Here is a 26,451-nt window from a genome sequence, read left to right on the forward strand (position 1 = left end):
CTGACCTGAGCTGAAATCAAGAGTTGGACACTCAACTGAATGAGCCACCCAGGTGCCCCTGGATTTTTAAAATCAGATCTGAAAATCTTTTTTCTAATAGTTGAGTTTATCCCACTCATACTTAATGGCATAACCAACACTGAGACCTAAATTCTATCATATTTCATGTTATATTGGCCATTGCCCTTATTTTCTCTTTTATTATATAGTCTATTTTCCTTACTTTCTACTTCTATCTGGAAACTTCTTTATAAAGTTAATTAATGGCAAGTAGTGTAGATTCAGGAACAATGGAGAAGAATCCAAGGAACTACAGTGGAAAGTCATGAACCATGGCTTGCTAAGAAACTGGCAACCTTTAGGGCAGAGAGATATTTACAACAGTGAAACTCTTTATCTTGCTAATGTTTTGTGTGGATGCCTTGCTTCCATTAAAGTCTTTTTGTTCTTTTAAGCTGGTAGCTCCAAGTATGGTTTCTGGATCCCCTTTGATAATAATGCTAAAACATTATTTGCCTCTTTCACTGCATTGCCATTTTTACCAAGGGGGCAAAAACAATGGTGGGTAAAATTGAAGGTGCCTTTCCACGGACAAAGAGTGGCACCAACTGTTGTGATGGAATTCAACTTCCATAGGAGTTTTTTTTTTTTTTTTTTTAAAGAAAGTAATGATTTTTAAAATTTTTTATTTATTTTTTGAGAGAGAATATGCTACCAGGGAGAGGGGCAGAAGGGGAGAGAGAGAGAGAGAGAGAGAGAGAGAGAGAGAGAGAGAGAGAATGAATATGAATGTGGGGTTTGATCTCAGAACCCTGGGATCATGATCCGAGCTGAAGTCAAGAAGTCAAGAGTTGGGTGCTCAACTACCTGAGCCACCGAGATGCCCCTTTCATAGCAGTTTTATATTCCTTACTTCTAGACATTTGTGGTAAAAAGAAAATTACAGTTACATTTAAGAATGTCACTGATGAAGCTGTAAAAATGACTGCATTTACTGAATCTTGACCCTGTGTACACATCTTTTCAGAATGCTTATGATGAGATGCAAACGTGTAGAACGTGTTCTCTTCCACATGCTGACCGAAGAAGGGAGCCTTGTGCTGTTGTTGTAGTTGCTGAGATAGCTGCTGTTTCGTGAAACACGTTTACCTGGCTGGCTCAGTCGGTGGTACGTTGGACTCTTGATCTCGGGGTCATGAGTTCAAGCCCCATATTGGGCGTAGAGCTTACTTTAAAAATAAAACAAACATTAATAAGAGAATAGTTGATGCCGAGATCCAGCCTCAGCAGGTCCAGGGGTTCCCGAAGGATGAGGGACGTCGGCGAAAATAACAAATGGACACAGACAAGAGCAGTGGGTTCGACTGGCCGCTTTACTGTGGCAAACGTGGCATTATATTTGTTAGCAGTTTCCTTGTAGCGTGTGTCATCTATGTTTCTCGGCATTACCTAATTCTAAAAACGTTCCTTTGTGTAATCACCCATTAAGGAACCTCATGGTTATTTCTTTGTAACGTTTCCTCTTGCCTTTTTGCTTATTGATTAACTTCTTCATACTACTTTCATTACGTATCTATGTTTATTTATAGTTTTATAAAGCGTTTGCTTCGCTATTTTCATGAAAGGTCATCTAGCTCTTAACACCTCAAGTGGAACATTTACAGGGACATGACTTCTTAATTGTTCCTTCGAACCATTTGCGGTACAAGGAACAAAAGTATTCGCTTTGGTCTGGGGTGCTGGGAGGGAGCCAAGAGGGCCCTGGGAACCCACGCCTTATGCATTCCCAGAGAGACAGTGTATACCTGGGAACTAATGAACCATTCTGTACCTTGACCCACCGGGTCCAGTTATGCTCCGGAATGCCTCCTGGGGGCCAGTTGGGCCTAGGGGTTTGAGTAACTTCTACCCATAGAGACATTGCTTTGTTGCCGGAGTGGGGCTTTCGAACCCACTTGCCCCCCTCCTTGGCTGGGAAACATGGGGCTATCCTTCCTTTAGGTAGGGGACGGGCAGGCGGGGGTGGCACCGGCTGGATATAAGGTTTCTTTTTTGTCCTGGGGGTCATCCCCAGAAAATATCCCCGAGTTTGCCCCCATGGCTTTCTTTTGAATCATCAGTGCCAGTTGGACCATGGGGATGGCCATGATGAGTAAGAGGAGGGATCCCAGTAGCTTCCCATTTGGAGGTTCGCTGTGCGTTGCCCTTCTGCCAACCACCTGGGCTGTGCCATCAGAAAGGCTGGATGGATCGGCTCCCAGCAAGTTGACAAACCATGGTTTTTCAGCTTGAGTTTTTAGTAGATATTTTCTCATAAATTCACTGACAGGATTGGTGTCAGTGATACATCCAAGCTTTCAAGCGAACATAGAATTGTGGAGAATTTGGGTCTACCACTGTTAGCTTAACCTGCTTCCCAGTGCGGAGACTTTTCTGATGAGATCAGTGGTGATGTTAACAGGTGTGATTTTTTGATACTATATTATGAAATCTCTAATACCTGATGTTCTAAGATCGTACATACCTAGAGGATTGATTCAAAATGCAAGCTAGACCAATGGATTTGAATGTAATAGAGTAAAAAGTTATTGAAAGGGTTTCAGATTTCCCAGTGCAGCTAACTTTTTAAGGAACTATCACTTGTTGATTTTTGGTATAATATCACAGGAAAGAATATCCACAGTTCTATGAGAAGTTTATTAAAGGAAATATTTCTCCCTTTCCCAGATATATATCTGTAGGCGGTTGGATTTTCTTCTTACACTTTAACTGAAACAACATAATGTAACAGATTGAAGGCAGATGGAAACGTGAGAGTCCTGCTGTCTTAAGTCAGACAGAAAAAAGATTTACAATAATGTGAAACAGCACCACTTCCCTCGCTGAATTTTTATTGTTTGGGTAAATACATTTATTTCTTGGGAAAATGTTATTTACATTAACACGTGATGAGTATATTATCATTTAAAAACAAATATTTTAAAGTCTCAGTTTTAGTTTCTACTAGGGTAAATTTGAGTAGATAGAACCCACCTAGACAAAGCTTCTTGTCTGTGCTTTGGACGAGGATAAAGAGGTCCCCAGCCTGGAGACTTGGGGGAACCCTGATTTAGCAGCAGGAGGACTGGCCTGGCGGCTTGTCGCAGGGGACGAACGTGAGCTTCGCGGTGGCAGCCGGGTTCAGGCTGCACATCTGCTGTCTCCTCATGACAGATTATTTAACTTTGTTGGGCAGCTTTCAATCTCTGAGACCCAGTTTCCTCACTTGTTAAACTGACAATAACAAAACTATTTTATTCGTTGATGTTAAGTAGCTGTTCCGTGTTGTATTTTAAATGTTTTCTTTAGGTGTTTTAATGGCCAGCACGACTAAGTCCAATCATTCCTTAAAAAAAGAGTCTGTGAAATTACTTGAAAACGTTACCTGCGGCCCATACAGATCAAGTATGCTCGTCTAAAACCTTTTCCCTTGAACTTTTTTATACACATTTTCAAGTATATGTGTAAACTTCGAATTTTACAATTAGAAAAGCAGTAAAACTAATTCAGAACATTTACTTAGGCATGATGAGACAGATGGTAATCCTATAAAAAGATGGCATATATTTTTGGAAGTGCAAACAGAAAAACAGATACTCTTAAAAATTCCAGAGTGATCTTTGCCTAGAAAATGAAGGGAAAAGAGAGAAGGCCATATGTTCTAATAGAACTTTTTATAGTTCTTAATGCATAGGGTTTTTGTTTATTTAATGTTAGTGTTGAGTTACATATGGATTGGCAGTTGAAGGAGGAATGATTATCATGTAGATGATTACCAAATACTTTTACTGTGGTTGTCAGCCTTTTGTTTCTACGAAATGGATGCAGTAGTGGGAAGTAGAAACCATTTGAACCCAAAATTTAGCGAGGTTATTTTATTAGATAAAAAAACTTGAGTTTATTTACTTATTTTGAGAGAGAGAGCAGGCAGGGGAGGGGCAGAGAGAGGGAGAGAGAGAGAGAATCCCAAGCAGGTTCCTCACCGTCAGCACAGAGCTGATGTGGGGGACGTGGGGCTCGAATCCACAAACTTCAAGATCGTGACCTGAGCTGAAACCCAGAGCTGGCCGCTTAACCGACCGAGCCAGCCAGGCACCCCTCGTGAGGTTAACTGAGATGTGAATGTGAGTCACCCCAGAGTCAGTCACCAGGCCTGCTGCTGGGGCAGTCGTGGGCATCAGGTCGCCTGTCGTGTGGAGCAGTGTTCACATTCGTTTCACTGCGGTGGGCGCTGAATGCAGTTGTATCAAGTGCCTTCTTTGGACCAGGTACACGCTGCGAGCTGGGGTTGAGATGTTGGAAAAAATTGCCAGGGTCTTTGCTTTCACGTGGACTATGGATGGTCTGCTGGGCTGAGAGTCATTAATCAGATGGTTATACAGACAGATCTAAGTGCACATCCTAGGAGAAGTGTGCAGGACTACGAGATCCTGGAATCCGGGGATCTCACCTACTCAGGAAGAGCAGGGTTCCCTGAGGAATTGGTGGATAACGTGAGGTGTGAAGGCATTAGTTGGAGAAGAGACTGGAACCAGCATTTCAGATCGAAGGGGCAGCACATTAAAAGTTCCGTGTAGAGTGAGGATGTGGTGAACATGAGCACTTTCGGTGTGACTGGAGCAAAATGACCAAGTAGAGAAAGGCCAGACTGTAGGGTTTTATTTACCACGATAAGGAGCTTTGTGACTTTATTCTGAAAAATGGCAAATTATGGCTTGAGGGTGGGAGTGTGGGAGGTGTAGGCGGGCAGGGCATCCGATCAGGTTTGCACGTTTAAAATGGTTTTACTCAGGGGCGCCTGGGTGGCCCAGTCGCTTAAGCATCCGACTTCGGCTCAGGTCATGATCTCGCGGTCCGTGAGTTCGAGCCCCACGTCGGGCTCTGTGCTGACAGCTCAGAGCCTGGAGCCTGTTTCAGATTCTGTGTTTCCCTCTCTCTGACCCTCCCCCGTTCATGCTGTCTCTCCCTGTCTCAAAAATAAATAAATGCCGGGGCGCCTGGGTGGCGCAGTCGGTTGAGCGTCCGACTTCAGCCAGGTCACGATCTCGCGGTCCGTGAGTTCGAGCCCCGCATCAGGCTCTGGGCTGATGGCTCGGAGCCTGGAGCCTGTTTCCGATTCTGTGTCTCCCTCTCTCTCTGCCCCTCCCCCGTTCGTGCTCTGTCTCTCTCTGTCCCAAAAATAAATAAAAACGTTGAAGAAAAAAAAAAATTAAAAATAAATAAATAAATAAATGTTAAAAAAAATAAAAAATAAATAAAATAAAATGGTTTTACTCACAATGACTGAGCACCTCCTAGGCCCTTGGAATGATCCTAGACTCTTCGGAGACATCAGTGAATACAGTGGAGTTAAAATCCCTGCTTTTGTGAAGCTTATGTTCTTTTTTAACGTCTGGAGGGGCAGAAAGGCAACGGAAGAAATGAGAAAGTTTTATTGTATGCTACAAAACACTAACTTGATTCAAGAGGGTAAGTGGGTCTGTATTGCAGCTGACGTGCTGGGTCAGGGCAGGTGACCTTGAGAAGGTGGCAGTTGAGCAAAGACTGGAAGGAATTGCGGGCTCAGCCGTGTGGATCTGCAGCGGCACCAGTGCCCCAAACAGTAGCGTGTTTGTGGCATTCTCAGAGCATCGAGTGGAGGAGTGGAGAGGGCAGGTCGTGCAAAGACCGGAGAGTCCTGTCAGCTCGGGCCCTACCGCTGTAGAGACTTGTGTTTTTCACTGAGTGGGGTGGGCAGCATTTCAGGGTTTTACTGTTCCCGCGGTTTGTCGATTGGATTGCGAGAAAGAGCAGAGTGTATGCGGACAGCAGATTGGGCTGTGTCGCCTCCATAGGGGCCGCCCCGGCCCTGCGCCTGTGCTCTCCACATCATGCTCTGGGGTTTTCTTCATCGTCATACCTGCTTTTCAGAACTTACCCAGTTAAGGATCTCTAAAACTCAGGCTTATGGTGTGTAGCATGGCCTCCAGATGTTTTCCACCCGACCCCGAGATGAATCTGGGTTATTTCTACTGTGTTATCTGAGGCCACACAGCTACACACACGTACACATACACGCGTACGCACGTTCCTGATGTAATGACTCGTGTGTTCGTAACTGGCGAACCCAGAAGCGTTTGCAACTATAACTGTTTCCTATCAGAGGTCATGTTTCAGTCAATTAACAATTTTTAATTGAAGTCAAATGTTCATGTCACTAAAACTGTATCACAAACTGGGACATTATAAAGAATGACTTGTAAATGGAAATTAGGTATTAATAAAACCTTCGCAAGAAGTTGACTCATTTTTGACTCTCTCCAGTGCTCATATGTTGACCCTGAAACTCGCTCAACCCAGCCATTGTTAAAAAGTCTAAGAGGATTGTGGTCTACTAGGGACACTTGGACAGTCCTCTCCAACAGCTGCATGTAGTTTCAAGTGATTGTTTTAATAGCTTACATTTTATGAAGAAAGTGCTCATCTGTTCTTTGGAGAAGGTACTTGGAGACCCCGGGGTTTTTGTTTTTTGATTTGCTTTTTGTCTTCAAAGGTACAGTCCTGGTGGGTTTGTATGTGTATGTTGGGGAGGATGATCTGTGGGCTCAAAACTGGGAAGTGCATAGTTAAACTAGAGCTTGTGCTTTTAAAAGCTTTTCATTCTTCTGAGCGCGCTTAGAATCTGACCCAGACACCTCCGGTGTGCCATCTCATGCCCCCACCCCTCCTTCACACCATACGGTGTCGGGCACGGTGCGCTCCCCAGTGTTTCCGTATTTCTGCAGTTTCCCACCGCAGGGCCCTTGAACTTGCCCTTCCCTCAGTCCAGAGAGTTGTTCTTTCCACCTCAGCCTTCCTTTGCATGACTGGCCTCTTATCATTCCAGCCTTGGCCCAAATATTGGCTTGTCAGGGAGGCTTTTTGGAGGGGTCGTAGGTGTTGGTGGATTCTAGAGTGGGAACCAGTATTCTCTGATTGCTTCCTTTCCCACCATGGTATCTGTCACAGTGACGATTATCCTGTGCTCCTTGGTTCACTCGTTTACAGCCTCTCCCAAAATAGTGACCATGATGATGGCAGGGCCACCCAGCTGTATCACTACCAGGGTGTGGTGTTCTTTCCACTTACAAGGTTTTCTCTGAAGACGGACCTTTTTGTGGGTTAAGACTCCTTTCAGGATCTGATGATAGTGATGAAAAGAACATGGACAAAGTATTTGGTCTGTGAGTTCAGGGGCTTCAAAGAGCCAGTAAGACCTGCTTGTGGATTTTACTTCCAGATGTGCTGGCAGTCGGCATGCAGCCAGGAGGCAAAGTTAGGAATCCCCAAATACCCTTCCCTGTTTCTTTGTTTACAGCCTGGTCTGACTTACATAACCTCTTAATGGTTGGTTGTGTTCAAAGTTTACTTCTCAAGAATACTATATTAGATTGTCCCTGTCCAGCCCTTTCCCGTCATTTCTTTGATCTGTCTTGGAGCCCACAGATGTCTTCTCTTAGTTTTGTATCAGCATAACTTCTTTTTTTTTTTTTTAAATTTTTTAATGTTTATTTATTTTTGAGAGAGAGACAAAATGCAAGCAGGGGAGAGGCAGAAAGAAGGAGACCCAGAATCTGAAGCGGACTCCAGGCTCTGAGCTGTCAGCACAGGGTGCGACATGGGGCTCGAACTCACCAACTGCGAGATCATAACCTGAGCTGAAGTCTGACGCCCAACCGACTGAGCCACCCAAGTGCCCCAAACAGCATAACTTCTCTTGGATCTAGTAGAGTACTTTTTTTTTTTTTTAATTTCAGGGAACATGCGTGTGCGCTTTCATGGGGCAAGAGACAGGGGGAGGGAGAATCTTAAGCAGGCTCCATGCTCAGTGTGTAGGCAGACACAGGGCTCAATCCCAGAACCCTGGGATCATGACCTGAGCCTAAGTCAGGATTTAGGACGTTCTACTGACTGAGCCACCCAGGCGCCCCAGATGCAGTAGAGTAGCTCACACATGGAGTGTGGAAAGGCCCATACAGAGCTTTATGAAAAATAGCTTACAACAGGAAGGACAGTCCGTAGTACCTGCTGTAAGATTCAGATGCTTAGTACAACTTTGATTTCCCGATGATACCATAATCCATATGTAGATAATGCCATGGATTCTGTACTTTTCACTCATCTTCAACTTTTCAAGATCAAAAAAACTTTTATTTTTAAAATACTTGTATAACTAGGGGTGCCTGGGTGGCTCAGTCAGTTGAGGGTCTGACTTCAGCTCAGGTCATGATCTCACAGTTCATGAGTTCAAGCCCCACATTGGGCTCTGGGCTGACAGGTCAGAGCCTAGATCCTGCTTTAGATATTCATTCATTCTCTCTCTCTCTCTCTCTCTCTCTCTCTCTCTCTCTCTCTCTCTCTCTCTCTCTCTGTCCCTCCCCTGCTTGTGCTCTCTCTGTCTCTCAAAGAATAAATGAACATTAAAAAAAATTAAAAAAAAGAATAACTATGTGGAACTGAGTAATGGGGGGGAGTATTTACTATATTTACTTCTTTCTCTTTACTGATATTGATTTGGTAGAATTTCAATAGCCTTTGCATATCTGAATGCATACCATGTGAAAGTATGGGAATAGGTTCTGTATGGTAGAGCTTGTTGACTCGCAGGCAGGTGTTTTTCCATGCGGCCTTTTTAGATGGAATTGCCAGTCCCGGGTCACTTGTAATAAGGGCTTCTTATAGATGTTAGATTGCTCCATTTTGTTAAGAGATGTAGCCAGTTTTGCATGGTGTAGTTTTCCTGTCCCATCATTCCTATCATTTACTTGATAGTGAAGGAATATTTATTTGGTATCAAAGAATTTAAGCAGTATATATTAAATATGTAATGGTACCTCCTAGTTAGGAATAAAAAAATGAGTAAGACATTTCTTATTTCTTTCTGTAATCCTCTCTCTTCAAGGATTACAGTCTGGGGAGATACGATGTGAACAGAACACAAGCAATTCTAGGGCGCTGTGTGACGTACTATTAAGTAAGTGCATACGGAGTATTTGGAGTTCAGAGAAGGGGGAGAGAACTCTCCTCCGGCTGGGTGATCAGAGTAGGTTTCAGGAAGAGGTATATTCTAAGGAATTCTCTGAAAGGTGGATGACAGAAAAGAGCATTTAGCAGGAGGAGGGAGTAACCATAAACAGGCACAGAAGCAGGAAAACAAAAGCCTTCATAATTAAGATTGAAACTGAATTAACAGTTTACACCATTCCTAGAAAGTTATTCCTGACCCTCTGTGGTCAGGTTGATTTACCTGCTTGGGTTTGAGAGACGGGGTGACATTCCAGACAGATCATTAGAAGTCATTCTGGTTGTTAATCCATTAATGTAGATCATCAAGAATTTGCTGATTGTCAATAATCACTGCAAACATCACTCTTACTGGGGCTGAACAGGTTTGTTTTGTCTTGTATTTGCATCCTTTAGTTTTATATTTTATAGCTATTGGTAATTAAGCTTTCTTAATCTCTGTGTGAATTGATGCCCGGTCCTTTGTATGAACAGAATTGGATTCGTCGCTAATGAGCCAGAAAATTATCACTAACATAGGCGGCTTTATTAGTCTTCAGGTCACCATTTCAGCCTGTTAAGACAAATAAATGCAGTTTCAAATATAATGAAGAATTGTACTTAAAAGTTCTCTCTGATTAAGAGAAGTTAATGGGACTTTTGGTGTACTTGGGTTGTCCTGTTTTCCTTAGCTTCACAAAAAATTTGACAGTTCTCCATCCCTTTGTGGTATCTTTTGAAGTTTTATTCTTTCCGTGCCTTGCTTACGAAATTTTATTCCTATCTCAAAGGCTTAAAGATATTTTATATTTTATCCTAACTAAACAGATTTTCACTATTAGATTTTTAATTTACTTGCAGTTTATTTTCATTGCTGGTGTGAGATACGGAATCCAGTTTTCTCATTTTTCCGGATGCGTAGCCAGTTATCTTAGCACCGTGGACTAAATTGTGTCCTTTGCCATTGGTTTGCCTTCTCTCGTGCATCGAGTTTCCATATATGCACCGGCCTGCTTCTGTGTGTGACAGTTTTTCTGTTTGCAAAGATATCTGCAAATATTTCCATGGTACACACGTATGTAATATGACAAAATTATTTTATGTTATTCTGGAATAGTATTTAGTTGCAACAGAATTTAAAACTGATTCTCAGGCATTTTTAAAACTTCATACTCTGATGAAGGAGTGTGAACATGCAATGTACAGATTTTCATGAAGACACTTTTTTTGGCCTTCCTAAAATATTTCTGTAGAAAGGCTAGTTGATGTGAAGTTAGTATGTAAATGCTAAGCGTGGTAAGTTATATTAAGTCACTGGTTGTCAACTTTGGGAGTAGCCACGTAGTCTGTTGGGCTGTGGGGTTCCGTGGTCAAGGTGTGGGGTTCCGTGGTCAGGGTCCAGGACTTGGTCATCCGTGAGGCCCATGATTTGGGCTCACGTCATACAAACACGTTACACTGATTTTTGCCAAAAGCCACCTGGTTCACTTTTATTTACTATTTATTTATTTCTGTGGTGAGTAGGATATTGTCTCCTTTCTGTTGATCTTTTTTTATACTTGGTGACGTTTTAAAATTTCAACATAATTGTACACATATTGTTTTTCCCAAGTGAACAGCTTATTTTACTTCGCTTGCATTTCATGTTGGCCTCTTTCTAATGGCAGGTTGTAATTCATCCTAGTCATCTATCACCAAAATATCTAAATTCCACTACATGGCGGTTTTACCTTTTCAGATGTACCTGTCACAGTCAAGTGTGTGGACTGTTACTCTTGTCAAAAGAGATTAGATATTGGAATCTGTCTTTGGCTACAAAACCTATACTTCGTCTACTTCGTCAACTCCAAAGGAGTGACTTACCAGCTAAAGAATAGTGTCCTTATATTCTCTACTCCACATTTATGAAATGGCCAAATTTTTGTCAAACAAATTAAAAATGTGAATAACTTATATATTACATGTTAATAACTTAGATATTAGGTAGAAAGTAATGGCACTTGGATAACGAGTTCATCTAATCCACAGCTTAATATGATGTTTAAAAGTAACTGATGCTCCAAGTACTTACATGCATTTTGTTTCCTACAACTTGCTCAAAAACATAGTACATGACAGTACGACTTTTTAAAATTGCTTTTTCCTTTATGGAGATGATATTGCTGATCCCCTGATAGGTTGTCTGATCTGAGTGGTTTTTATTAAAAATAATTTCCTGCCGATTCTGTGTACACAGTAACCAAATCCTATCTGTCCATGAAGTAAACATTTAAAGATACCTCTCCCCTCCGTTCCCACCATATTATCATCAGTATGTTACTAATAGATTTGTATTATAATTTATCCATTCATAGATGTCTCTCTGCCACCGGGTTATGAGGCCAGAACTGATTTATTAATCTGCATATGACCATACAGTGCTGGGTTTGTAACAGGGGCTTAGTAACTGCACAGTGAAGTCATGAATGTCGTCAAGCTTGGAGCCTGTAGTCCTTTGCCAGGAAACAGAGTGGTGGTAAACTAGTGGTTGGGGAGTTGGAATCTCGCTGTTAGTTTTATAAGCATTTTGCTCAAGTCAAACTAATCATCTTGTGATGGCATTATACTTTGATGCTTGCAGAAACTGCAGAGCACGGACATAGAGGAAATAAATGTAAAGCATTGTATGTAGTTTCAACAGAATGTCTTTGCAAAGCAGTTATTACTGTTAATATTACTTCTGGGGCAAACTTTTCCCTATAAAACGACAGTGAGAAAGCCTTCGCAGAATTGAAATCCTATCTTTTCAGTGATGGAATGATGTACAAGATAGTTTAGAAAATATATTCCTGGATACAGAGGTATAAAAACTTGCCAGGCGAAATTACAAAAAAAAAAAAAAAAAAAAAAGAGAGGAAGAAATCCTAACTCGGGAAATGTGCTTCATAATCTTCAGAATAGATCCACACCTACACATATCTAGTTTTCACGGGTCGTCCCGGCTGCCAGCGTTGGGCGTCTCCTCTGTGCGAGGCGCTGGGAACATGAATGGGAAGGGGCCTTAGTCTCAGGAAACGCAAAGGTGTGTTCTAAAGGGGCATTTCTAGACTTTTTCCAGATTATCACAGATCATGGGATTCTTGTACGTAATTTTACAGATGCCTCCGTATTTGAAAGCGTGTGTAGATTGTTGAGGAGTCAGGCGACTCGTTCTCCTGCCGGTGGGACTGGGCGTCTCCACCGAGAGCGCGTGCTGTCGCCGTGTCGCGGCCTGGGGCCGGGTGCAGGCAGGGGAGTGCGGATCCGTGCGCTGCGCGTGGTGCGCGTGGTGCGAGGCTGAGAGTGGGTGTCGTGGGGGCGGTGTCGGCGAAGGCCGGAGCGCGGACTCCTGTCCGGAAGCCGGGTGCGGAAGGAGAAGAGGAAAGTTAGGCTTTGCCCTCGCAGCATCCTGACAGGCTTGGCAGGGGCCGTGAGCAGGGGACTCACGTGTCCTCGTGTGGAGGCGAAAGGATTGAAACAGTAAAGTAAAACTTCTGTGGAAAGATTTTTTTTTTTAAATGTGACTTTTTTTTAATTTTATTTTTTATTTTTTAGAAAATGGCTCCAAAGGGTATATGAAGCTGGAAAAGTACATAGATGCAGCATTGCAGCCTCTCCAGATGTTTGAGGATAATATTCCGGAGAGAAATTGATCCCCTCGGATTAGGGAACTAGTCATAATGAAGAAAATTAGTCTTAAAACCTTCCGAAAATCTTTCAACTTGAATAAAAGTAAAGAAGAAACGGATTTCATGGTAGTGCAGCAACCGTCACTGGCCAGTGATTTCGGAAAAGATGACTCCTTGTTTGGTAGCTGCTACGGTAAAGACATGGCCAGCTGCGATCTCCACAGCGAAGATGAAAAGGGTGGGAAGAGTCGATCCAAGAGCGAAAGCCTGATGGGTACGTTAAAACGACGGCTGTCTGCGAAACAGAAGCAGAAAGGCAAGGGCAGCGCGCCCTCCGGGAGCTCGGCTGACGAGGACACCTTCTCCTCCTCCTCGGCACCCCTGGTCTTCAAAGACGTGAGAGCCCAGAGGCCCATCAGGTCCACTTCGCTCCGCAACCATCACTACAGCCCTACGCCGTGGCCTCTGCGACCCACGAACTCAGAGGAGACGTGCATCAAGATGGAGGTGAGGGTCAAAGCCTTGGTTCACTCTTCCAGCCCGAGCCCAGCCCTGAACGGGGTTCGGAAGGATTTTCACGACCTCCAGTCTGAGACTGCGTGCCAGGAGCAGAGTAGTTCACTCAAGAGTTCAGAGTCTCACAATGGAGACTTGCATCTTCACCTTGATGAACATGTGCCTGTAGTTATCGGACTTATGCCTCAGGACTACATTCAGTATACTGTGCCTTTAGACGAGGGGATGTACCCTCTGGAAGGGTCGCGTAGCTATTGTCTGGACAGCTCTTCTCCCATGGAAGTCTCTGCGGTCCCTCCGCAAGTGGGAGGGAGCTCCTTCGCCGAAGACGAGAATCAGGTAGACCAGGACCTAGTGGTGGCCCCAGAGATCTTTGTGGATCAGGCGGTGAACGGCTTGTTGATCGGCACCACGGGAGTCATGTTGCAGAGCCCGAGAGCGAGTCACGACGATGCCCCCCCACTCTCACCGTTGCTACCTCCAATGCAGACCAATCAGATCCAAAGGAACTTCGGTGGGCTCACCGGCACAGATGCCCACGTGGCGGAAAGTATGCGCTGTCATTTGAATTTTGATCCTAACTCTGCCCCTGGGGTTGCAAGAGTTTACGACTCGGTGCAGAGTAGTGGTCCTATGGTTGTGACGAGCCTTACAGAGGAGCTGAAAAAACTGGCGAAACAAGGATGGTACTGGGGACCAATCACACGCTGGGAGGCAGAAGGGAAGCTAGCAAATGTGCCAGATGGTTCTTTTCTCGTTCGGGATAGTTCTGATGACCGTTACCTTTTAAGCTTGAGCTTTCGCTCCCATGGCAAAACACTTCACACGAGAATTGAACACTCAAACGGTAGATTTAGCTTTTATGAACAACCGGATGTGGAAGGACATACGTCTATAGTTGATCTGATCGAGCATTCAATCAGGGACTCTGAAAATGGAGCTTTTTGTTATTCAAGGTCTCGGTTGCCTGGATCTGCAACTTACCCTGTCAGACTGACCAATCCAGTGTCACGGTTCATGCAGGTGCGTTCTTTGCAGTACCTGTGTCGTTTTGTTATACGTCAGTATACCAGAATAGACTTAATTCAGAAACTGCCTTTGCCAAACAAAATGAAGGATTACTTACAGGAGAAGCACTACTGAAAGATTATGAGAACCCCCGCATCTTGCACTTTGGGAATAAGAAAAAGAGATTGAAATACAGTTTACAAACTTTCATTGCTATCGAAATCTTTTGCTGCCATACTATTTCAGTTTTATGTGTAAAAGTAATCAATTTGTTTAGTTAGGGGTGGGGAAGTGTCAGCAAGGTGTCTTGGGTTTATTTTGGTTCTTTATAAAGGGAAGTCTCGAGGTTTTGGAAGTGTGAATTATCTTTCATCAATGTGCAGAATAATCACAATGTGAATTATCAGATTCTCCTTAACCACCCCCCCCAAGTCCTTTGCTGCTATCCACTGTGATTTTTATGCATTAAAAGCACATTTCATGTGTATTCAACCCTAAGTAAAGTTGAATGAAACTTACAGAATGAGTATTGTTATGTCTCTTTAAATGGCCCATTTTCAAAGATAGTGTTGAATAAACATACCCGTGTGATAAAACACAGAATTTACACGTACACTGAAAATGATTTTTAATCTCCTACTTTGGAAAGATTTATTTAGAATTATGATTTGACATAATCTTGGGTATTAGAATGTAGACCCGCAGCATATCTTTTACAACACTTACTCTAAATTGTTTCTGAGGTTGTGCTGTGTTTTGGTTGTGGAAAGTGGAGTTTTTCTGTTGCCTTCATTTTCATCTTGTGGTTTGTCTACTTTAATAAATGGCCTTACATTATTAAAAAATCATCAAGAAGTATATAACACCAACGTAAGAAAGCGTTGCCTTTTCTGTCATTAAGCTCTGGTACAAATTGGCATAACATAAAAAGATCTGTGGGACTAGAACTATTACTGAAGAAATTACTAGATGATCATAGTTTCCTGTGATGATAAGTTTTTTGTGTGTTAATTATACTTTCCTTTGGTAAAGTGTTTTTTCTGTGATTTCTTTCGCTTAGCCAACATTTTCTTTGGGTGAACTTGACGTAGAACCGATTTTCATAAAAAGAGTGGGTTCTCTTGCAACATTTAAGTTTATATAAAGTTTTAAATTGATTTGAATAGAAAACATTGTTTTAGAGTTGGATTTTTATTCTTTTATGTAGTCACTATTAAGATATGCTAGGTTTGACCCTTCTTCCTTCTCCCCACCAAAAACCAAAAAAAACCCGATGACTTTAGTTGAAAAACTGTGGAAACTGTGGAGCATTATGTAAGAAGAATATTAAAACCATATCAGGTATATGGAAGTCTTGTCATCTGCCATATACCACTGTTTAAAACTAATTTATTGTTTTTTGGTTTTTTGTTGTTTTAAATCTAGCTGAGTCTTAAGTAAATTGGCAGGCATCGTTAGTTATTTTATCTCTAATTTAGTCGCTTGGATTGTGGGGCGGGGGGGGGGTTGTCCCCAGTACTTTTGTTATTTTTGAAATTCAGTGTTTATTCGCTGCACTACTCTTTAGTGAGTATTTTGGAAGTACCCCATGTAGAAAATGTTTCCATCTCAGATGAAACATACCATTTAAGACATTTCTTCCTTTGTCACTCAGTTTTCCTGTCTCTTACCCGTCAATTAAAAACAAGAGTAAAGGTCTTAGGTCAACCCTAATGGCTTTGTCATTCAGTATCCCTGTTTTTTTGTTTGTTTTTTGTTTTTTTTTTTTTCCTCTCTGTTTTTTAGGGTCAGAACTGAGAAATACCAAGAAAAGGCACAATGATATCGTGTTATGGTATTTTGCCATAAAGGGGAAAAGGTACTTAATTTTGGTGGAATGTTGATTGTACCTTGTCATAAAGGCTCCTCTTTAATTTTCTGATGTTTTCACCTAATAAGATGGAGTATACTGTAATAATATAATTTAAGTGTTCACTATAAGCTATTTGGATTAAGAACTATTACAGAGTTGTAAACTTATCAAATTAATGCAAGACATTTAAACTATTTTTTTGCAAAACTATTTATTTTTAAACAATTTAAAATATATCTAGGGTGAGTTAAAAGTCCCTGTGCATCTATATTAGATGGCAGGTATTGTCACAGAGTCACTGTGTATTAATAATAAATGTTGAAATGGCTTCTCCATGTTTCTAGAAGCATTTACATGTACTCTTTGTGAGACCATGGTGCACAGAGGTCTTTGGACTGCCCTGAACCCCGTCTTCTTGTGTGGACATAGCCTGTTCCCCACGTGTTCCTCATGATACCATGTGTTCAAGATTTAGCTATTTAGTTTCAAGATTATTTTGATTTTCATCTAATGGTTTTTAAAATCATATTTTGTGTTTTATGGAGGGCAAGTCTAGATGCCGTTCTAATTCAGAAAGCCAGTTTTTTATGTGCTTTTTGTATATTCATAACATAAAATACTTTAAAATGCCCCATTCTAATCCAGTTTGAAATTGCTAGGGTCTGACAGTGTATCGAGAAAAATAAAAGTATTTGCCAAGAAATTATTTACAAACAAAGGAGTATTGCAGTATTTTCTGCTTTTGTGTAGAGAGAGCCATTTGGCATAGGCAGCACAAGAGAATGTGAAAGATCGGCTTTATAGGATACTAAAATAGTCTGCTTAAAAATGGAAGGGAGAAAAGAGAGAAATCTCCATCCCGTAGTTTGGTCTAGAAACCATTTGCGTAAACTTCTGGATTACCCTGAGTGGCAGCTTAGATGACATGGACACAACCTGTAAGTGACATTTAAAGATAGGAGCTCAAGGCAAGAAAGAGAAAACAGGAAAGCTGTATTCTTTTGCCATAGTAAATGAATCAGAGTTGTTTTCTTGAAGATTTCACCACAAAATACAACGGAGGCCAGAAGATAATTCTAGGCTTCCTAGGACACTTTTGTGCATTTTTATAAATAATAAGAAAGCATAGAAAGTACTTGAACAATATCTCCCTCTTTCTCTTTCTAAGGAAATCTTCTCTTTCTACTTGGTGCAATAATCTGAAAATCTAGAAGGTCAAAAATATATCACAGGAAATGATCGTAGAACTAAAAATAGTTTTTAAGGAAACGAGTTACAAGGGCAACCATCTTGCTGTTGAAGAAAATTGTGTGCCGGAAGGCTAAATCGTCGGCGTATTAGGAAATAAACACAAAGTATACCTTACAATTTCTGAGCCAGTATTACTGAAACAGGATAAAAATTACAAAAATCTTAAATAGGTTCTATGCAGTGTCCCTGCTAGTGCTGGGTCTAAATATCTTAATGCTTTCAGAAACGCCAATTTTAATCGTGGACATTTCACAGTATATACGAGAGATAATCTACATGATTGATTCAAAATAGTATATATTAAATCTTAATGGCTGTTCATCGAATGCGAAGTCTTAATTTGAAAATGAAATCACACTACCAGCAAGACAGTTTTGTTGAAAACTCTAATAAGGAACAGTTGCCAGTTCCATAAATAACTTTAAAATTCCAAAATAAAGTATTGGTACGCTAGTAATCACAAATTTGATTTCTTTTAATACTTTTAAAAATCCTATTAGGAAGGGTTTTTTTTTAATAAACATTCTTTTTATTAATTAGTCATAACATCGTGAATGTGTAGTTGCTGTTTCTGAAAAGTGATCCAAACTCTACATCCAGAGATGATGAAAAATTCTTATAGAATTTTGTAATAAGTATACATGTTGGGTTTAAAGACATTTTATAGTCGTTGGGAGTGCCATGAAATTAATACTTGCAATCCAGATTGCTGTAGTTTACCCTTTTTCTGTATGTTTCAAATCAGGTGTGTACCATTTGTACTGAGAACACCACAGAATGAATTATCCAAAGTCCATTGATTTTAATATGTGTTTTGGTTTGTAAACAAATTATAGTAATTTCTTGCACATTTTTGGAAATTAATTGTATAAGGATTTATGTATCTGCTTCTAGATACAGTGTGTAAATAAAAATTTCGTTCACAAGACCTGCCTTGTAGTTTATTTATATTTAATACCTGGATTACAGAATCTGATTTTAATTAAATCAGGTTAACTAGATAGTTTCTGGATGTCTCATAAACTTGCAGAGACTGGAGGGTAGGGACCAGCAAATTTAGTTTAAAAAAAAAAAAGGCAGAAAAAAAACCAGGAAAAAGTGAAATAGTGTTGCTCACAGGAGAGAGGAAATGAGTTTAGAATCAGCAAATGTTGCTAACATCCTAAAGCCTTTAACATAAAGGCTGGAGTGAACTGACAAACCATAACAAAACCTCTCCTAAACAGACTACTTAACATTAGCACAGTAATAAGACTTCCCTAGAAGTTTGTACTGGATGATGAAATGTTTGGATCGTGACATTTTTTTAAATGTCCCTATTGATAATATTTCATAAAAATAGAAGCAGGCTATCAAATTTTCTTTAATACTTTTAACTTTTTCCAGTTACTGGTTCTGAGAGTGTCTTAACCTTCTGAAACCTCTTAAAAATTTTTTTGACTCTTGTTTTCTTGTCTTTTACATGACTTGTTTTGCTAATGAATGTTTCACATCAGCTTCTCTGTTCCCACTCTCCCTACCCCAAAGCCTTCTCCCCAGAGTCCATGGCCCCCTGTAAGGCCAGGTCTGATGCTGGCAGAGAACCCAGTAGTGGTGGGGTCTGAAAGTATGTGTTTCTGAACACAGTGGACTTTGCTGGGGTTACACTTTTTGTCTTAAACTGCATATTCCCTACTTACTACCAGGCAACTTTGCCACCTTCTCTGAGGAGTGAGAGGGTCCTCTTGGCAAAGCCCTCCCATAGGTTGTACAAGCCAAAGAGGTTGGCCAGAGCAGGGGTTGTTTCCAGAGGGTTTGAAAACAGGGCCAACTGCCTTATGTAGGAGTCACTTTGGACCATCAGATCCTGTGCTTGGCAACTGGCTTGCAAATAATGGTAAATCTTAAAAGGGAGACTTTTTGATCATGAGACATGGTTTTCCCCACACCAAGAAAGTTCTAGGAAGTGCAGATCTATATATGAGGCTGCCTTTTTCTGGTCTCTAACTTGGGTCTGTGAGTCTAACAGACACTTAGGACTCTATTACACCAGCCTAGGTCACAAGTGAATTAATAAAGTGTTCTCATTTTAGTAGAATCTTACTAAAGAGAACTTCTGTTGCTTTGTGTAAATAATCTGCTCTTTGGCCCTGCCTTGCCCCTAACAATTTTAAGAGCTGGCATCTCTGATTCCCTCCACTGAGAACTCGTTCTGAAGCCACCTGTTCACCTAATTCCTTCGCCACGGCGCATTTCTCTCTCCTCGCTGTAGTCCTTGGCATTCTTGTTTTCCGGTGGCCGGCAAGTGGTGAGCATCATTTGGCCCAGAGAATTACCATCCCAGTAGTGGCTGTGGGGTGTAACAATTGCCTAGAAAACCGGTAGACTTGTATCTTTTAACACAGAAGACTACACTACATGGGTTCTTCTGGAATCAGCAGATGAAACTCGAGAGCTGCGTTTTATATCACCCGCCCCTTAAGAATCATAACAAACATAAATTGTGCTGCCCTATCTACTGCTAACACTTAACATATATTTTACATCCTCAAAACAGCCCTATGCAAGGCAGGCACCTTAGCATCATAAAAAAAGACACAAAGGTGAACTTCACAAGGTCACAAGATAGTGACAGAACCAGGTTACAAGTTCATGCAGTTTGGTTCCAAGATCCATGCTGTCATGCAATATGATACACTTCCTCTACTTGGGGTTTCCTATTATTTAGAATGTTTATTTCGGATTGTCATGGGAAAGAACTTCAGCACAAGCAAATGAATTACCTACTGTGGTCTTCTTCAGGCAACTACTCTGTAGCTTAAACAAGATGTTCTGTCTGGGCACTGGCGGGTAACCGTTTATGGGGCCTGACTCAGTGTATCTTATGGGCTTCATCTTTTAATCCTGAGGAAGGGAACATGGCTTTCCCTTGCATGGCCTGGGAAAAGTTCACTGGAAAGAAAACTGCCTAGGGGCGCTTCTGTGGTTCAGTTGGTTGAGCGTCTGACTCTTGATTTTGGCTCAGGTCAGGATCCCAAGGTCGTGGGATTGAGCCCACGCTCAGTGTGGAGGCTGCTTGGGATTCTCTCTCTCCCTCTACAGCTCTGCCCCTCTCCTCCACTAGCAGTCTCTCTCTCTCTCTCTCTCTCTCTCTCTCTCTCTCTCTCTCTCTCTCTCTCAAAACCCCCCCAAACCCTGCCTCATAAGCTAATATAGGAACACGATTTGGTGGAGTTGAATTGTAACTCTTGGGAAGCCTTCTCCACGTGTTTGGTACATAAGGAGAAATGTTCTCTCTGGGTTTTTGGTAACGTATTCGATCACACTGCCTGAGACGTTGTTGTGCCCTGTTGTACCAGGAGTCACAGTTTTATGCTTTGTGGTACACAGAAGAATCCACCCTTTCCTTCTCATTTCCCACAGCCGTGCCCAGCCAGTTCTCTTAAACTTCCTGTGAACAAGAACTTCCTTCTGGAAGTAGTTCTAACTAGAACTCTGTGTTCTAGCTTCTCGCCTGCACCTTAAGTGGGTAGAAAAAAATCACCAGCTCTGTTCATATGGTAATTGTTATGATGACTTCAAGGTAAATTCCCCTCCCCACTTCTGGGAAATAGCCCCTTATATTATACCTAGCCCAGTATCATTAAAACAGCAATAATCGTGTTGTTACAAACTTTGAATAGTTTCCCTAAACCCTATCAGCACATATGACTAGCCTAGGAAGTTTAGAGAATTAAGACAATTAAGTGAAACTGAAAGTAGCTAAATCCCATTTAAAATGCATGTCAGTGTTTTCTGTGGTGTAAGTCTACAGGCAATGAATTCTCTCACCTTTTGTGTAACTGAAATGTGTTTATGTTGCCCTTTGTTTTTGAAAGATATTTTCACTGGATATAGAATTCTGGATTGACTTTTTCTTTTCCTCTGTGAGTACTTTTAAAATATCGGGCACCTAGATGGTTCAGTCGTTGAGCGTCCGACTTCAGGTCAGTCATGATCTCACAGTTCGTGGGTTTGAGCCCTGTGTCGGGCTCTATGCTGACAGCTCAGAGCCTGGAGCCTGCTTCGGAATCTATGTCTCCTTCTCTCTCTACCCCTCCCCTGCTCGCTCCCTGCCTCTGTCTCTCTTTCAAAAACTAAAAAAAACGTTAGTTTTTTTTTTTTTTAAGTCATTCCATTGTCTCCAGGACCCTGTTATTGCTGATGAGAACTTAGCTGCCATTTGCATTGCTGTTTTTCTGTAAATTATGTGGAATTCTCTCACTCCCCCCACCACACAGCTTTTAAGATTTTCCCTTCTCTTTTTCTAACCCTTTCTTGTTCTCCTTTCTCTGCACTACTGATAATTTTTGATTGGATGATGAACATAGTGGATGAAACATTTTAGGAACTCTGGTCTGTTACTATTTTCCCCTGAAGGGGGCTAAGTTTTCTTCTGGAAGTCAGCTAGAAAAAGGATAGATCATGGGGTGCCTGGGTGGCTCAGTCGGTTGAGCGTCCAACTTCAGCTCTGGTCAGGATCTCACAGTTCATGAGTTCGAGCCTCACATCAGACTCTGCGCTGACAGCATAGACCCTGCTTGGGATTCTCTGTCTCTCCCTCTCTCTCTCTCTGCCCCTCCCCCACTCAGGTGCTCTGTTTCTCTATCTTTCAAAATAAATAAACTTAAAAAAATTAAAAAAAAAAGAACCAATTAAAAAAATGAATAAATAAAGATTCAGGAGCATTCAAGAGTTTCTGAGGAGCATTAAGGTGAGGACCAGAGAGAGGGGAGCTTATCTGAATTTTGCTACTGGTTTTACTACATTTACGTTTTAATAAATATTGTCTAAACTAAAATCATATTTAAAAATTCAAAAGTATCTTAATTGAGAATAATGAACAATCTTTCAATAGCTAGCAATTTGCAGATATATGAATTGCACAATAGAAAAACGTTTCTTTGGCATAAAATTTCCCATAGCATGTACATTGCCCATTTTCATTCAAAAAAAAATCATCTGCAGTAGTGTAAAGATTCTGCTGTGCACAGAATTAACTCTATAGGACAGTATCAGGTGTTGCTTTTACCTTTTGACCCATTGATGAAAATAAAGAAAAGTATTTGTCTTACTGGATTATTTAAAGGGGCAACTTTAATGATAACAATTTTAAGAACTCAGTATTGCCTAATGGGTAGAACTGGAAAAAAAAAAGTTTTTCCCCCACTTAGTTAGATGTTTAGTTGTAATGATATTTCTCAGGGGCATATGACCCTATCATGGTATTTTGGTTGAATAATTCTAGACAAACCCAATCCATAACCAACAGCACTTTTTCCCCTTTCATTGTCAGTAAATGAATCCACTCTGGATCGAAAACATCCTGTCATTAATTTGCTTTGACTCTGCTCTTGCGGCCTCCATCCCAGGGGTCTTTCAACCCCAACCCAGCCTTTGTTTTACTCCAGAGAGAGAGCATTGTCACTATTTCTGTTTGCGCTTGGGTGTGATGCTCCAGCATCTAACAAAAGTCCTGTTTCAAAAACAAAAATTGATTTTTTTTCAGGGGAGAGATTCAATCCCAAAATATTTCCTCCAGTCGTAGCATATGAATAGATTCAAGCTAAAAGGAAATTTAGGTTGCTGAAATCATTCCATCAGAGGTTAAAATGTACAACCCCTTTTTCCTTCCTTTGGTGGGGCACTGCTCTTCCTTATGGATCTCCAAATGAAACCACTGTAATGAAAAGAAAAATGTGGCCAAGCGTGAGGCAAAACTATGCATCTTTGCGGCGACCTTGGGGCTCTGGTGAAAATGTGCTTGCAGGGTCCCTACACATTTACGAAACAATTGTTTTCATGGCTTTGATCCTTTCTGAGCTGGTCTCTCAATTTACCCAATGGCCTCATTTTCACCAGAGAATACCTCTCCAGGAAGCAACAAGATTGTGAAAGGAAACTTTGATCTGTATCCTTTGATTATGGGGAAAAATATAAATGTAATTCACTTATTAGAAACGGTGTAATTTTGGGAGCCTTCAGCTGGCAAGTAGCACCAAGGCGTGGGTCATAGAAGCTTACACTTTGAGGCCTCCCTCAAGTCCTGACTAGTTATTTCCCCAGCAGTGATGTTTGATGGTTGGCTCTGATTGCTTCACAAAGTGATTTGGTTTTCTTTTCCTTTCTTTCTTTTTTTTCTTTTCTTTTTCTTTTTCTTTTTTTTCTTAACTACTTCTGAGGAAGCAGGTTTCCACTGTTTAGAATTTAAAGACAATTGGTGGAATCCAGAAATTCAGCAAATGCCAACTGGAAAGGGGAATCTGAACTTTAGGTTTTAGAACAATTTGGACCAGAGCTTGATTTTATTTTCCTTTCTGCCTTACAGACTGATATTCCTGAGCTTTTATATTGTTTCTAGTCATTTGTGGCTTTTTAAGCTGTCTACATCTGCCGTGTGATAGGGAGATAAAATGTGAATTCTGCGTTTAACTAAATTAATTTAATTAATAGGAGTTGTTAGCTCAAGGGCATGAAAGAGTCCATCTAAAGTTCATTCAATACATAACATTGATCAACTGCTAAATTGCTAACCTTCATCATTAATTTATAGGATCTTGGATTTTAACCTTGTTAACTGTTTTAGTTGAAAGGATTTCTCTATACAACCGACTGATAAGACTGTAACAGGGTGGGAATATATTTCTATTGTTCTCAGAGGAAGTTAAAATGCAAGAGGTTTAAATGTGCAAGTAACAAAACTCATAGTAGAACTCTGGGTAAAAGAAATAAATGTACTTATTTTTTTTTCAGTTTTCATTTCCATGTTCGCCTTAGGGTAAAAATTCAATTTTAATATCGTAATGTTGGTTTCTATTCAGCACTTGTGGGAGAAATGAATATGCTGGGACCCAGAGGTTGAATATATATTAAGATAATCTGTTGGAATTTTAGTAATTTTAATAATCTGTATGAATTTTTCAATTGCATTTCTCACCAACTTACAGATTAGTAAACTTTATTTTTCATTTAAGTAGATTACAGCACAAAGTTCTGGAGCAAATTTGCTAATAGCCTAGCTCTTTCATGACACTGAGTCAGATATTATATGTTTATAGCTCTCATTTTAGCAATTAATCATAGACTGCTTAACTGTTCACTGTAAAACTGTCTGATTCCCACAGGAGATTATAAAGTCCTGGAGAGCAAGGTTATAACATTGCCATATTATCCAGTGTCTGGAACTTGATTACTTTCTTCAAAACTTTACTAAAAGTAATAATAATTTTCATTAGCAGGCACATATACCAGAGTTGTTTATGGTAAAGATAAAGGTGATTGGAAAATCTTTGAAGTCTTTCTTTTTCTCTTATCTTGAATCTTTGCAAATCATGAGTCTTTTAAAAAAAAATTATAACATAGGGGCATCTGGGTGGCTCAGTGAGTCAAGCATCCAACTCATGATTTTGGCTCAGGTCATGATCTCACCGTATGTGGGAAGAAGTCCCAAGCCAGGCTCTGTGCTGATGGTGCAAAGCCTGCTTGGGATTCTCTCTCTCCCCCTCTCTCTGTCCCTATCCCACTTGTGCTTGCAGAAGTGCTCTCTCTCTCTCTCTCTCTCTCTCTCTCTCTCTCTCTCTCTTTCTCTCTCTCAAAATAAATAAACACTTTTAGAAAATTTATGATGTATATATTTTTTAAATTCTTCATATCTTACAAAGGGGACCATGTGAGGTTCTGATATAAATTTCAAGAGGAAAAATAAATAAAAATTATCATTGTTGGTTACATTTGAGTATTCTAGACTCTACAGAAATTTAGGTTATTAACAACAGAATTACAAAGAGACCATTGAACCACTTTTATAGAGTAGAGGAGGATGTGATACAGAAGAAAGAAAAAAAACTCTTCTCAGGCTTTTTGTTTCTGGTCTTGAGAAATGATAAGTAAAATGAAGGAGAGAGTGAGAAAGCCAGCATTTTATGTCTTTCTACCCCTGGGATCCCCAACTTCCTGGAAGAGTTGATGCTTTAGCAGTGTTCAAATTGTTTAAGAATATTAAAGTCTAGAGTTTAAGTACATGAAAACGATTCTAAAATGTGTAAGCACAGGCAGTTTAAAGGAATCATTTTGCAGATACTCAAACACCATCTGTTCCTTTCCGAAAGTGATGTGCGCGAGAACATACTTGTGGTAGAGATGTCATTCTGGTTAACCCCCCGTTCACAACCGGCCTTCTCTGTTCCATTGCTATAAGATACCATCTAGGCCACTCTCCACACCGTCCTCACTCAAATCTCAACATCATTTTAAAGATGTGGGGAGGAAGATTTCCAACCTTGCATACTATACAAAGCCTAAACATTAAGCAAATGTGAGGGTGGAATAAAAAAACATTTAAAGACATGAGAAAAAAAAATGGACCTTTTCTCAAAGAATTACTGGAGCATATGCTCCAACAAAAAGAGGGAGTAGACCAATATTTCTGGGGTGCCTGGGTGGCTCAGTTGGTTAAGCATCTGACTCTGGATTTCAGCACAGGTCATGATCTCACAGTACAGAGTCTGTTTGGGATTCTCTCTGCCCCTCCCCAGTTAGCACTCTCTCTCTCTCTCTCTCTCTCTCTCTCCAAATAAATAAACTTAAAAAAAAAAGAGAGAGAGAATATTTCCATGTCAATAGCTATACTAGATTGGAGAGCAATCAATCCAAGTTCAAATGAAAGGCAATAAGGCCAAGGAGGGATGTCTTTAAGCAAGGAGAAAAATTGATAGATTTCTTGCTGTGTTCAGATATATTGAGAAATGATTTCCAATTCTGATGAAAACTTCCAAGATGATCAATATATAGAAAATGAAGTGACTGAAAGCGAAGTGACAAATAGTGAATGCAGTTATACAAGAAAGAAAGAATCATAGCATAATATATGTTTTTAGTTAATAAAGATATTTACTTGCTTATAACAATGTAAACAGCTGGATAATGATTTAACCAAAAATTGTGATACAACTCTTTTTAAGTTTATTTGTTTATTTTAAGATAGAGAGTGCATGCATGAGCTGGGAAGGGGCAGAGAGAGAGAGGGAGAGAGAGAATCCCAAGCAGGCTCCACGCAGTGAGCATGGAACTGACTCAGGGCTCCATGTCACAAACCGTGAG

The 26,451-nt window shown here is 40.7% G+C and overlaps 1 protein-coding gene across 8 annotated transcripts in view; it reads left to right on the forward strand.

Annotated features, from left to right (window-relative positions):
- The window catches only part of SOCS6 (suppressor of cytokine signaling 6), a 39,626-nt gene extending 21,364 nt beyond the window's left edge, over nt 1-18,262 (forward strand). For all 8 annotated transcript variants that reach the window (XM_045041172.1, XM_045041170.1, XM_045041171.1 and 5 more), the window contains one exon: nt 12,634-18,262. In XM_045041172.1, the coding sequence (XP_044897107.1) occupies nt 12,759-14,366 (1,608 nt within the window). In that variant the 5' untranslated portion in view covers nt 12,634-12,758 and the 3' untranslated portion in view covers nt 14,367-18,262. The remainder of the gene's footprint in view (nt 1-12,633) is intronic.
- Nucleotides 18,263-26,451: the final 8,189 nt, after the last annotated feature.

This window comes from Felis catus, chromosome D3, assembly GCF_018350175.1.
Source record: "Felis catus isolate Fca126 chromosome D3, F.catus_Fca126_mat1.0, whole genome shotgun sequence".
NCBI lineage: Eukaryota > Metazoa > Chordata > Mammalia > Carnivora > Felidae > Felis > Felis catus.